The 14,611-nt window shown below is 40.5% G+C and overlaps 1 protein-coding gene across 2 annotated transcripts in view; it reads left to right on the top strand.

The window, feature by feature from the left end:
* SLC6A16 (solute carrier family 6 member 16) overlaps positions 1–14,611 on the top strand; it is a 48,631-nt gene that overhangs the window by 16,358 nt on the left and 17,662 nt on the right. For both annotated transcript variants that reach the window (XM_087713826.1, XM_087713827.1), the window contains exons 4-6: positions 2,547–2,704; positions 5,603–5,729; positions 10,444–10,625. In XM_087713826.1, the coding sequence (XP_087569952.1) occupies positions 2,547–2,704; positions 5,603–5,729; positions 10,444–10,625 (467 nt within the window). The remainder of the gene's footprint in view (positions 1–2,546; positions 2,705–5,602; positions 5,730–10,443; positions 10,626–14,611) is intronic.

The raw sequence follows: 14,611 nt of genomic DNA, 5'->3' as shown, positions 1-14,611 counted from the left end.
TCTGGGAGTTGAAGTCCAGACATCTTCAAGTTGCCAAGGTTGAGAAACACTGCTCTAGATTTTCACAATTTTAGTTATCTAGTTGCCCAGGACAAACTTACAAAGATCACCACACACTCAATTTCTAAACAGTGTTGTCTGAAATGAATGCTTTCACAATAAAGAAAATTCTAAATATTTGGAAACAGTATGTTTAAACAATTTTCTTTTAACTGTAACAACAAATCATACATGTGATCCATTTCATCAGCTTTAAAATGGTTCAACATTTCAAGGCAGGGGTCCAGTGATGGGATTTAATTTTTTTTACTACCAGTTCTGTGGGTGTGGCTTGGTGGGCGTGGCTTGGTGGGTGTAGCAGGGGAAGGCTACTGTAAAATCTCCATTCCCTCCCCACTCCAGGGGAAGGTTACTGCAAAATCCCCATTTCCTCCTGATTTCCTCCCATTTCCTCCTGGTGGCCTTTCAGCTCCGTCGGTCCTTGGAGGAAACCGATTATCTAGATGCCTTCCAATCTGGTTTCAGGCCTGGCTACAGCACGGAAACTGCTTTGGTCACACTGACCGATGATCTCTGGAGAGCCAGAGACAGGGGCCGTGCCTCCGTTCTGGTGCTCCTGGACCTCTCAGCGGCCTTCGATACCATCGACCATGGTATCCTGCTGCGGCGGTTGCGAGAGGTGGGGGTGGGAGGCACCGTTTTTCGGTGGTTCTCCTACCTCTCGGGCAGGTCGCAGTCGGTGTTGGTTGGAGGACAGAGGTCGACCCCTAGACCCCTTAATTATGGGTCCTGCAGGGGTCGGTCCTGTCCCCCCTCCTGTTCAACATTTACATGAAGCCGCTGGGAGAGATCATCCGACTGCACGGGATAGGATACCACCAATACGCGGACGATACTCAATTGTATCTGTCCGTCCCGTGCCAACTCAGTGAAGTGGTTGACGTGATGTGCCAGTGCCTGGAGGGTATGAGGGTTTGGATGGGGGTGAACAGACTGGCTCTCAATCCTGACAAGACCAAGTGGCTTGTGTTTTTTCCTCCCACAAATTGGCTTAGTATTCCATCTCTCAGGCTGTGGGGTGAAATTATACACCCCTCAGACAGGGTTCGCAATTTGGGAGTCCTCCTGGACCCACAGCTGACTTTAGATCACCACTTGTCGGCTGTGACCAGGGGGGCGTTTGCCCAGGTCCGCCTGGTGCACCAATTGCGTCCCTACCTGAACCGGGAGGATCTTACAACAGTCACTCATGACCTCAAGACTGGACTACTGCAATGCGCTCTACATGGGGCAGCCCTTGAAGAGTGTTCGGAGACTCCAGTTGGTCCAGAATGCAGCAGCGCAAGCGATTGTGGGTGCACCCCGGTACACCCACGTTACACCTATCCTCCGCGAGCTGCACTGGCTACCTATTGGTCTCCGGATACGCTTCAGGGTGCTAGTTATTACTTATAAAGCCCTACATAGTATTGGACCTGGGTACTTGAGAGACCGCCTTCTGCCGATTACCTCCCACAGACCCATTCGATCCCACAGATTAGGCCTCCTCCATATTCCATCTGCCAGCCAATGTCGGCTGGCGACTACTCGGAGGAGGGCCTTCTCTATGGCTGCCCCGGCCCTTTGGAATGAGCTCCCCGTGGAGATTCGGACCCTCTCCACCCTTCAGGCCTTCCGGACAGCCGTGAAGACCTGGCTGTGCCAGCAAGCCTGGGGTTGAGTCCCCCCCCCTACTCGAATTTGCTGTGTCTGTTGTGCTTTTAAACTGTTTGTATTGTTTGTTTGTCTTTGTCTCACTTTTTGTAATTTTCCTCTCCCTTGGCTTTGTTCAGCCGCTCTGAGTCCCTTCGGGGAATAGGGCGGCCTACAAATTGAATAAAATCCAAATCCAAATGCAATCAGCTGGGACTCAGGAGGCAGAGAATAGAAGAGGGCGGGGCCAGTCAGCGGTGGTATTTACCAGTTTTCTGAACCACTCAAAATTTCCGCTACCGATTCTCCAAAACTGATCAGAACCTGCTGAATACATTGCTGCAGTGGCAGCCAGGTGGCGGGTGGGGTGGGGGAGATGTTCTGTGTGATCAGCAGGCACATGTGTGCACTGCCCACTGTTCACACAAATGGAGCGAGTGTGAGTGCCAGCTGCTCGCAAAAATGGAGTTTCATGCACAAAGGTCATTTGTACAACCTCATTCCAAACAGGCCATGGCCCGATAGTGGCCCAGGGGTTGGAGACCCATGCTTTTTTATATATGGATATAAATACCTGGTTAAATAGTCTTGCTTAATGCTTAAGGGGAAGGAGGGGGAAGCACAGAAAGAGAACAGAGGCATAAATGCGAGAGACATTCAGAATATGATCCATAAACTATATTAATCTCTTAAGAGAAATGAAGGGCAAAAGGCATATTTAAAGGAGAAGATCCATTCTTTAGCAAGCAAGGGCAGTATTTGAGGTTTGCTTAACCTGCTTTCAACCAGTTTAGTGTCGTGGAATAATTGCCAGAATGACTGGAATCTGTAAAATGTTGCCTCTTGTTGGACAGGTTCCTTTCTGCTTTTATACCTGTTGCTCCTCTTCATCATTGGAATCCCCCTCTTCTTCCTGGAACTGGCCGCTGGGCAGATTATCCGACAGGGCAGCATTGGCGTCTGGAAGCACATCAGCCCTCGCCTAGTAGGCATTGGCTTTGCAAGCTGTGTGGTAAGTGCCATGTCACCATTCTTCTAAGTCTGACGTTTATTTATGTTTTGAAAAGAAAAAAAAAGTCCTTCAGAGTAAACCAACTGGTGAGAAAAATACAATTGATTAACCTTCCCGTTAATCAAAAGGAACGTTTTTATTTTTTTACTTACTTAATTAATTAATTTGCTGCCTACCTTGCCACCAGGCGACTCTGTGAAGTTTCCGCTGTTCGCCCATGAGGCCAATGTTGAGAAAAGACAGGAGTCAAGCTTTCTCGGGATGGAGCGACCCAGATGAGAACCTGAGAGCCCCTTTTATTGAGACAGGACAAAGGCAGGAGGAGCAATAACATGTGATAGAAAACAGCCTGTAAAAGTACAATTTCTAATCTACTGCTTCAGGAAAGTTCTCTCTATATATGGTCAAATCCTGGGCGTCATTGGTAGGGCACATCTCAGAATGTTATGTTATTCACTATCAGGATGTTATGGCTTTCTCGGAGCCAGTTGTCTCCTGTGTGATTCAGTGTGACTCTGCAGGCCCTAGTATGAACTAGGCCATGGAGGACACACACCTACACAAGGAACCATATTACAACACGACTCTTAGCAGCTTACAGCCTATATACTGTATTTTTGGACTATAAGACACACCGGTGTATAAGACGCACCAAGATTTCAAAGAAGTAAGTCAGAAAAAAAGTTTTTGCCTTCCCCCAGTCCCCAGCAGCACTCTGTACGCTTCAGCAGGGCTGGGATAAGGCAAAAATATCCCAATTTTTGCTAAAAACAGCCACATGGTTCGCAAAAATGGGATGTCGCTTCAGGAAGCCCAAAATGGCTATATTCATTGTATAAGATGTACCAACATTTCCACGCTCTTTTTGGGGGGGCGGGGGAGATGCGTCTTATACTTTGAAAAATATGGTACATTCCCTATGACACGTTTTTCTTTAGGAGGCTTCGCACCATCCAAAGCAGAAAAACTAGATTCTGTAATTGCTTTATACCATTTAGTATCAACCTTGTTAAATCTCAAGACTCTTTTTCCATTATGTATTCTAAACCAGGGATCCCCAACTTGTGGGCTGTAGTCCCACTAATGGGCTCTGAGGGGTTTGCAACTGGACCATGGAAATGGCCAGCAAGCATGCCTTCATCTTCACTTGTGAGCACATGTGCACATACTCCATTTGTGTGAACAGCAGGCATGCACACATACTGCTTGTACAAATGGAGCTGCACACACACTTGTCGATTGCTTGTGCAAACCATTCCCTCCCCACCTCCTGCCGGTTTGCAAAGCTGGAAACATTAGGGAACTCGTGTTCTAAATGGTCTGTGATTTTGTGTGTGTGTGTGTGTGTGTGTGTGTGTGTGTGTGTGTGTGTCAGAGGTGGGTTCCTACCGGTTCGCACCTATTCGGTAGAACCGGTTCGTCAAATCTACTGAACCAGTTAGAAGAGGTTCCACCAGTGGACCCGGAAAGCAGGCCACACCTACAGAAGAGGTTCCAAAAGTTTTTGAAACCCACCACTGGTGTGTGTGTGTGTGTGTGTACACACATACATACATACATGTATACTTTTGAGAGTGGGCATCAGAATTTCAATTTTTTAATGTATGCCAGTGTGTTCATAGAAAATAGTGACAATAAAGGTTATCTTATCTAGTGGGTGGAAATGTTTACCCTTTGCTACCAACAATCATACTCTTATGGTCTAAAAAAAAAAAGACTTACAAGTAGTTCTTGTCTTACAACCAGTTGCTTTGCAACAGTTCAAACTTATAGTTCCTATCCAACCTAGTTCTGAAGTTTCAATAACCAGGAAGGCTCCCTGTTGTCATTTGAACACATTTTGGGTGCTCAGCAGTAAGCCTCTATTTGCAGCCGTTTGCAGTATCCCATGATCACACGAGCACAATTTGAAGGGGTTTTTTTTGGTTGAAATCTGATGTTTATTTCTAGTTTTTAGTAAAAACAAGTCATAGCAAACAGTGGGTTGTTTAGCAACCATTGCATCTTCAAATGTTTTCAGATTGCGATTGCTTGTGATGTGATAGAAAGGAAAGAACCCATGACTGGAGAAATATTTTATTAAAAATATTTAATTTGAATTAATTAAATCATAAATGAAATCAAACCTAATTTAGTTTTATTTTGGCCTGCTCCCTACAGCTTGGAGTGTAATCCTCATCCTGGAAAAGCTTAGAATGGCTAGTCCAGTGATGGCTAACCTTTTTTGCTATTGCGTGCCAAAAGCAGGGGGAGTGCGGGGGGTCATGCGCACATGTGCCCACACCCATAATTCTATGCACCCTCCCCTGTGCATGTGTCCGCAATCCCCGCTCCCCCCATCCGGCACATGATGCCACGGTGGACCTGTTTTTTGCCTTCTACGGGGTCTAGACCCTTTCTAAGAGCCTGGGGAGGACGAAAACGGCCTTCCCACTCCCCTGGAGGCCCTGTTTGCCCACTACCGGTCGGACCAGAAAGTCCGTTTTTTGCTCTCCCCAGGCTCCAGAGCCTTTCTAGGAGTCTGGAGAGGGTGAAAACGGCCTTCCACACACAACCCGGAGGCCCGCCAGAGGCCAAAAACAACCTGTTTCCCAACTTCTGGTGGGCCCAAAAGGCCCAAAAAATCAGCTGGAGCTGAGCTTAACGTGCCCACTGATATGGCTACGCGTGTCACAGGTTCGCCATCATGGGGCTAGTCCATAGGTCTGGAAAAAAATGCATCTCTGTTTTAGAAAATCGAAATATTTCAGAAGTTTAACATGTTCTAAACACATTCCTTTTCAAAAGTTTTTGACATAATCTGCAGTTTGTCTGCAAAAGGTCCCTCTTCCATCGAAGCAGCTGTATACATGTCCAAGGATAGCGTGGAATGCTGATTCATTTTGCTCTTCATTTCAGGTGTGTTCTTTTGTTGCCCTATATTATAATGTCATTATGGCATGGAGTCTTTTCTACTTGGGTAATTCTTTCCAGTTTCCCCTTCCATGGAGTGATTGCCCAGGAGCAGAAAACGAAACAGCCGCAGGTAAGTGAGAACACAAAAAACAAAAGCATTTGGTACCACAAATGGCAGAAGGTATGAAATTGTTTTGTTATTGGAAAGATACAGGTTGATAAATGGAAGAATATAATTTAAAATTAGTTAAACCTAGTGAAATTTATTGATAATAGATATAGCTTAAATAAATAACTGCTAATGTTACTAATATATACAATGTGTAGTGTTATGATGAGTATAATTGGATATGAATATTGAATGGTACCCATGTAAGGAAGATTAGCAATCCCTTGGGATTATACATAAAGGATAACAACAACAACAACAACAATAACATTTTTTTAAAAAAAGAACTAAGTTAGATACAATTAAAGTTCTGATTAGTAGGGGGGAAATATGATACAGGATATAGTCAAATAAAAGAGGGATAAGAATAACAATGCATATATAGATATGGGTATAACAAGGAAACTGGATGTAAACTTTAAATGGTGATTTGGAAAGGAGGATTAGAAAACTTAATAAATACTATGGGGGTTTAGCTAATTGGAAAGATACAGGCTGATAGATGAAAGTGTTTAATCTAGATATGGTTAAATAAACAATTGAAAATGATAATAATGTATACATATGTATTGGTATAACAAGTAGTAATTGGATATGAAGATTGAATGGTACCCATGAAAGGAAGATGAAAAATGCTTTGGTTACATATAAAGATTAATAAAAAAGAATTAAATTATGATAATGGATATAATCAAACTAAGGAGAGATAATGACAATGTATATATAGGTATGGGTACAACATGGGGAAATTGGATGTAAATTGTAAACACTGATTTGGAAAGGAAGATTAGAAACCTTTGTTACTAAATGTTATTGATGTTTAGCTAGAATAGGCCATAAGGAATAGTGTTATTGGGATACTAAAAATAACAAATGAGATGCCAGTATGTGGTTATGTCTTTTGGTATGTTTTATGATGGACATTTAAACAATTATAGTCAAACGAGAATGGGGGTAGGATGATGGCAATATGTACAAATATATTTGATTTAAAATACTAGAATTAATATGAATCATGGCTGACTGTGAAAGAAACACACAGATTTTTTTTGTAACCAACTGATACACTTTCTACAGTATGTAAAGAAAGAGGATTTTATGTGTTGTGTCTGTTTTGAAAAATAAAAATAAAAAATCTTTAAGAAAAAAAAACCGAAAGCATTTGTGGCTTTTCGGGTTTTGTAGCATCTCTGTATCACAGAATCATGCTGCTTTTAGCAAGGATTCCTCCATACCATTCCCAACCTTGAAATATGGGGTGGAGCAATGGTTTAACCAGCTCTTTCCCTAGTAATTAAATTCCAACTTCTCCTAAGGCTCTTTAAAATACTGATATCAAAATATCAGCAGTTGATTGAGTAGATCATCCCAACTGTGCTTTGACCAAGTCCTCAATGTACGACTACGATTGAGCCCAAAATTTATGTTGTCAAGTGAGACATTTGCTAACTTAATTTTGCCGCATTTTACAACCTTTCTTACCATAATTGTTAAGTGGATCACTACAGTTGCTAAGATAGTAACATGGTTGTTAAGTGAATCTGGCTTCCCCATTGATTTTGCTTGTCAGAAGGTCGTGAAAGTTGATCACTTGACCTTGGGATGCAGCAACGGTCATAACTATGAACCAGTTGCCAAACATCTGAATCTTGATCACATGGTCACCAGGATGCTGCAAAGGTTGTAACTGTAAAAAAAAATGTCTTGAGTCATATTTTTCGGTGCCATTGTAACTTTGAGTGGTCGCTAAACAAACTGTTGTAAGTTGAGGACTACCTGTATAGATTGGCTCTAACTCAGGTGTGTCTAGTCCATTGGCCACATGTGGACCTGGACAGCTAGTAATGCATTCCCACAAGATTGTAAACTTTTAGCATTATTATGTGACTTACATTAATTATGTTACATACTTTACATGCAGCCCAATACAATTTCTCTTTACTCAATGTGTGGAGCCAGAAGGTTGGACACCATGCTTTAATTCAAAGGGAAATGATATGATTTTGATTCAAAATTTCTAGATAGGCATGAGAAAAACACTTTTAAATCACAGAGAGCTGCTGTTAGTCAGGGTGGACAAAAATGGGACAGACTCCTGATCTGGTATAAATTAAGCATATACTATCCCCTTGATGGCGAACCTGTGGCATGTACACTTTGGCATTCTTTTGAGGCGATTTTTTGCCCTCCGGAGGCTTTAGGAGCTTCCCTGAAGCTTCCAGAGTGCGAAAAAACCAGCCCTACAGGCAAACCGGAAGTTCGGGAACATACTTCCGGTTTGCTCGTAGGGTCGGTTTTAGCCCTCCGGAGGCTTCAGGAGGCTTCCCTAAAGGCTCCGGAGGGCAAAAAACAACCCTATGAGCAAACCGTGCACATAGCATTATGGGTGTGACACGCCCGTGCATGACTCCCCTGCGCTCCCCCCGCTTTTGGCACACAAGCCACAAAAGGTTCGCCATCATTGTACTATACAGTGTAATCTATACAGCTAATACAGCTAATCTAGGAATAGAAGATTGTAAATAAACCACTAGGCTGAGCTGGAACACAGCAATCTTTTGAGTTGCTCTCTTAAAACGTTCCCCACTCCCCATGCCATGAAATGTCATACCTAGATGCAGAAAAGGTAGTTAAATAAAAATAGTCTGTACACTATATGTCTTTCTTTAAGTAAATTGAACAGTGATTTTCCACTAGGATTGTCATACTTGGACTGCAGAAATCTAGGCAACCAATAAAATAGTATTTCTCAACCATGGCAACTTTAAAAATGAAAGGATTTCAACTCCCAGAATATTCCTACCAACATAGGAATATTCCTACCAACGTGGGAAATGAATTCCACGCTTGCCAATATTGGAAAAACTGCAGTACAAGTATTAAAGAATATAAAATTGATACAAAAACAATTGCTGCCATCTAGTGGTCATTTACATCTTTGTCATTTGGTTCCATGGACCACAAACTCTTTCTACAGTGTTTTGTTATGAGTAATTCCTATTTAAAAAAAGATCCCCTGCAATGTTATTTATGGCTTTCTCTTTTATTGTTGTTACTATTTTATTATTGTTAAGCCTTATCATCTTAAGGTAGCCAAACTATTATTCTATAATAACATTGTAGACTCCTGGCTTCCAATGTGCAATATCTGTATGCTAAATAAATAAAATAAATTGTCTGTTTCTTTTGAAATACATAAAAGTAGAAACTTTCACGCTTACAGGCACTTGTAGCTCAGAACTGAAGCTGAGGAATTTTAATGATAAATTGCTCTTTATTCTGCAAAAAGTAGCAATGAGCAGACATTGGAAGAGAAAAATTTTAATGGTACTTTTATTACCTTCGTGAAAAGGCTCAACATATTTTATTTGTTCACCCTGGAAAGTTGGCAAAGCACTTGAATTGTCTAGGAAAAAATTGCAAGAACTTGAGACACATTGGAAGCTACCTGAGGGCAAATAGGCAATTAGTCCATCTATCCAGTGTCTTACACCCAAATAGAATCAGACTTCGCAGATTTCCAGAGATGAATCTTTCCCAACCCTGCTTAAGTGTCAAGAAATAGATTATAATTTGAAATTGAGACTTTCTACATGCTGAAAGGCATTCTATATTTGCAGTCTGGGAAAATACATTTGACTGCATCAAATTACAGTACATTTCAAGGGCAAACAGTTAGTGTAGGAACTGAAGACTGAAGGATGCAAGCCTCAAAATGGAAAAAAACCCTCATTGCCTTTTCTGAAAATACTTCTGCATTTATATATATGGTTGGCTAGAGTTAGTGAAAGAACAGTGGCTGTGCAAATAAACCTGCCTTTTGCTCATGTTTTCTGTACTTGCTAAAGTCAGTTTTGTAATCTTTGCAGTTCTAAAATAACATGGAACTGCCATGAAATGAGAAAAAAATCTCTATGTTTAAATCAGGGGTATCATACTCAATTTTATTGAGGGCCGCATCAGAGTTGTGTTTGACTGGGAGAGCTGGGGGGGCCTGGCTGGAGGGGGCATAGCCAGCTTGATGGCATTCATATTGAGCTGGCACTCATATTGAGGGCACCTATAGGGACCCAAGTGCCCTCCCAGCGAAAACAGGTTTCCAAGCTCTGTCTCTGTTTTCACCTGTGACTGCCTCCTGCAACCCTCTGCCAGCAAAAACAGAGCTCGCAAAGGCCCCCCCAAGCTCCATTTTCACTGGCAGAGGCACTGCAAACTAGTCCTTTACTGTTTCCAGGGCGGCCCCGCGGGCCAGATCTAAGCACACCTCACGATCTGGCCCTCGGGCCTTGAGTTTGATACCCATGGTTTAGATCAGTGTTTTTCAACCTTTTTTGTGCAAAGGCACACTTTTTTCATGAAAAAAATCACGAGGCACACCACCATTAGAAAATGTTAAAAAAATGTAACTCTGTGCCTATATTGACTATATATAAGGTGTTTTTCCCACGGCACACCTTACACTATGTCACGGCACACTAGTGTGCCACGGCACAGTGGTTGAAAAACACTGGTTTAGATGTACTAGACACGTATGAACTTTCTCCACAATATTCCAAATGAAATGTCATGTTTTCTTTATTACAGCATCATTGGAAAAAGAAAAGCTGTTAGGCCCCTAACCCTAACAGACTCTCTTTTTCTTTCTCGTTCTCTCCTTTCCTCTCTCTGTTTTCAGTCACAGAATCTGAATGCACGGACAGTTCTCCCACAATCTATTTCTGGAACCGAAAGGCCTTGCACATTACCAACTCCATAGAGGAGAGTGGGGGTCTTGACCCAGCCCTTGTTGGCTGCCTCTTTGCTGCTTGGATGCTGGTTTGTCTCGCCATGATCAAAGGCATTAAATCTTCAGGCAAGGTAGGTTGCGTCTGCTTGTCTGTCTTTACATAAAAATATTCTCTCAAGAGACTTCATATGGGTAGCCCTCGACTTATTACTGTAACTGAGCCCGCAGTTATGGCCATAAGACATGCCAGTCTACAAGCGGGACACCACTTTATGATCTGATTTGAGGCAGTTAAGGGTTCATTGGGTCAGCACAGTGGTCATTAAATGAATCCATTGTTCGCAATGGATGTTTTTTTGTTGTTGTTGTTGCAAACCGGAAATAAACGCTGGTTTCCAGCAAAAAAACAGCAAATCATGGTGACATGACTTCAGGACACCGCAAACTGCTGAAAATGTAGACTGCTTGCTGAGCATCCAATATATGATCACTTGATTTTGGGAGTGGGGGCACCAGAAATCGAGGCTATGTAACCCTGGGGAAGTCTGTTGTAACTTCAAACAGTCTCTAAATGATGGGGCATAAATTGAGGAGTACCTGTAATTGATATTCCAACTATTATCTTGCATATAGTCTTCTCTTCTTCAACCTAGTAGCCCCTAGATACAATGGACAAAATTTTCATCTTCACTAGCTGATATTACGGCTGAGGAAATTTGCATTTACTTTGGGATTAGAAGAGGAACCAAATAATCTGGATTATAGACTGAACGAGGGGAACTGTGGATTTTTAAGTGTGGATTTTTAAAAATATATTTTTTATTTTTAAACAAACAAAAACATAAAACACATACAACTTTCTTCCATTTCATAGAGCGTGTTGTTTGGTTTCCATGGTCACTACCTACAGTTATATATCGAATCACAAATTGTTCATTAGGTAAACATAAATGCATTATTGTTATATATCAATTTTTCAAGTGTAATTATTATTCCTTAATTTTAAACAAGATATTCTAGATATTAAATCCATACACACAACATCATTTTGCATCAATAGTTCGACTGCTGTTATTATTCCTACATTTTAAACAAAATATTCTATATATTGAAATCATACATACATCATTCCATTACATCGTTCTAATCTGTTTAACAGTGCTAAATCCTTATGGTATTGCATCTATAATTCCACTATTCTTAGAATATAAAAAAATTCTCCCACTTTTTCCATTACCATGATTATTTATCTAACCATTGATAAAACAAATCCCAAACTTTGTAGAATTGTTCATCTTCTTGTTCTCTAATTTCAAATGTCAATTTACTCATTTCCGCACATTCCATAATTTTTTGAATAATTGCCTCCTGCATTGATATTTTCTCATTTTTCCAGTGTTTTGCAAATACAATTCTTGCTGCTGTTAAAACATTTACAATCAAATATTTCAAGTCTCTATTATTTATTTCTGGTATGATTCCAATAAAAAGGTCTTTGGTTTAAAGTCTATATGTTTTTGTGTCATTTTCTCCAACCACCTGTGAATTTTAGTCCAATATCTTTTAGCTTCTGTGGAAGTCCACCATGTGGTAATATGAACCCGGTGTCTGATGACATTTCCAACACTGATTTATTCTTGAACATTCTTGCTATTCTTGTCGAGGGTAGATGCCACTTGTAAAACATCTTATACAAATTTTCCTTATATCTGTTGACACTGTCATTTTATAATTTTGAGACCACAATTTCTGCCACTTTTCTAATTCAATCCCGTGCCTAACGTTTCCCCCCACACTATCATAGGTTCTTTAACTTGTTCTTCTTATAGTTTAACCTCTAGTAAAAGTCCATATAATTTTTAATTACTTTTTTATCAGTACCTGTTAAAATTTTATCTAATTCCGTCATTTTGTCATAAAAACCTTCCTCTTTACTATCTTTATCACATCTAGATTGTATTTGCACATATGAAAACCAATTCATTTTTATTCCTTCTTGTTCCAACTCTTGCTTAGATTTAAGTTCACCCTCTGCATTCAACATTTCACCATATCCATTTGTTCCTTTTTCTATATTATTGGGTATGAAAAGGCTTCAATAATTGATAGCCAGACTGGAATTTTTAAATAATATTGCTTTTTTATCTTTTCCCAATTTAATAGCAATGCCTCCCTTAAGTAATAGCTTCTGAAATACCTCTGTGTTTTAGTTCCCTTATACCATAAAAAAACATGCCAACCCAACAATAAGTCATGACCTTCTACAATCAATAGTCTAGAATTCCTTAGTGTTATCCATTCTTTAAGCCACATCAAACTTGCTGCCTGGTAACAATTCCCAATTGGAATTGTTTTTGCATCTTGTAGTGATTTTAATTTTAATCTTGCTTTTTTCCCCTGCCAAATGTACTTCAGCACTATCTTGTTTAAATCATCAAAGTATTCTTTCCCTAATCTGATTGGTATTGTCTGGAACAAATATAGGATTCTGGGTAGAATGTTCATTTTGTTTGTATGTATTCTCCCTATCATTGATAGTTGTAAATTTTCTCATTTCTTCAAATCATTCGCAATCTCTTGTTTAGGTTTATAATAATTGTTCTCTTTAAGTGCACTACATTTTGCTGTTAAATATATCCCCAGGTATTTAACCTTGTTTGTGACTTGCATCTCCAAGATTTCCGCTAATTCTTCCTTTCGTCTTGTTGATATATTCTTTGTCAAGATCTTAGTTTTATCTTCGTTTATTTTCAATCCTGCTGTTTTCCCATATTTCTCTATTTTTTCTATTAGTTTGGGAGCAGTTTCCAATGGATCCTCTAGAATGAAAACCAAGTCATCTGCAAATGCTTGTAATTTATATTCTTCCTTTTTAATTTTCATTCCTTTTATTTCATTTTTCTCTTTAATATTTCTGTTTAAGATTTCTAATGTTAAGACAAAATGTAGGAGGCTTTATTTCAATAGGATCTGTCAGCTCTCCATTTATCATTATCTTTGCTGATTGCTTGTGGAATATAGTTTGTATAGTTTGGGTAAATTTCTTGCCAAAACCCATCTGTTCCAGTTGCAACAGCATAAACCGCGAATTTACATTGTTGAATGTTTTCTTATTATTTTAAAACCTAACACCCCTCCTCAAGCCTAATATACTTCCCCCCCTTCCCCCCAGCCTCCCCCCCGCCATTGTCGAATGTTTTCTGTGCGTCTAAGAACATCAGAGCCATTTGCTTTTCGGGGTGTGCCTCATAGTGTGGATTTTTAATCTTGTATACTGCCCAGAGTACATATGAGATGGGCAGCTATACCAATAGTCTTTGGCTTTCAACAGTTTGTTTAATAACCGTTCAAAGTTACATTGGCATGATTAAAAGTGACTTATGACCAGTTTTCACACTTACGACCATTGCAGCCCCTTTTGTGACCTTCTGTCAAGCAAAATCAATGGGGAGCCAGATTCACTTAACAATAATTTGACTAATTTAACAACTGCAGTGATTCACTTAACAAGGGTGGCAAGAAAGGTCATAAAATGAGGCAAGCTCACTTAACTGTTTCCCTTTAACAACAGAAATTTTGAGCTCAATTGCAGCTGTAAGTCAAGGACTGCCTGTATAAATTTAATATACATACATGCATGCATGCATGCATGCATGCAAAATACCACTCATGCAGCATCACGAAATCTCCAGAACCATAAAGCCTACAAACTTGAAATTTGGCTTTTAGGTGCTCGCTAAGAAAGGATTTTTCGAATTGATCATCAGACCATTAGTACTTTTTATATTATTATTAACATACTCTGATGCTAAGGATTTAGATGTTCTACTCCCCCTCCTCACCTGGAAAAAACTCTGTTCCAACTGCCATTTGTATGTGGGCATGGCCTGTGCATGACTCATCCAGCCTGCAAGGCATGTTGACATGGGAGAAGAGGATAAGAGAGGAGAGGCCTCTGGAGCAAGCCTGAGGGAGAGAAGGGGATAGGAGAGGATCAATGGGCCAGCCTGAGCGAGAGAAGGAGGAGAGGAGAGGCTTCTGTGGGGCAAGCCTGAGGGAGAGGTGCGGAGCGGAGTACGGATATCCAACTAGTAAATAAATAAGTTAATATATTTGT

This window comes from Thamnophis sirtalis, unplaced genomic scaffold, assembly GCF_051295495.1.
Source record: "Thamnophis sirtalis isolate CommonGarterSnake01/CBP01778 unplaced genomic scaffold, rThaSir2_p1.2 scaffold_4, whole genome shotgun sequence".
Lineage (NCBI taxonomy): Eukaryota > Metazoa > Chordata > Lepidosauria > Squamata > Natricidae > Thamnophis > Thamnophis sirtalis.
The sequence above is the reverse complement of the archived record's forward strand: the minus strand, read 5'-3'. Positions and strand labels throughout refer to the sequence as shown.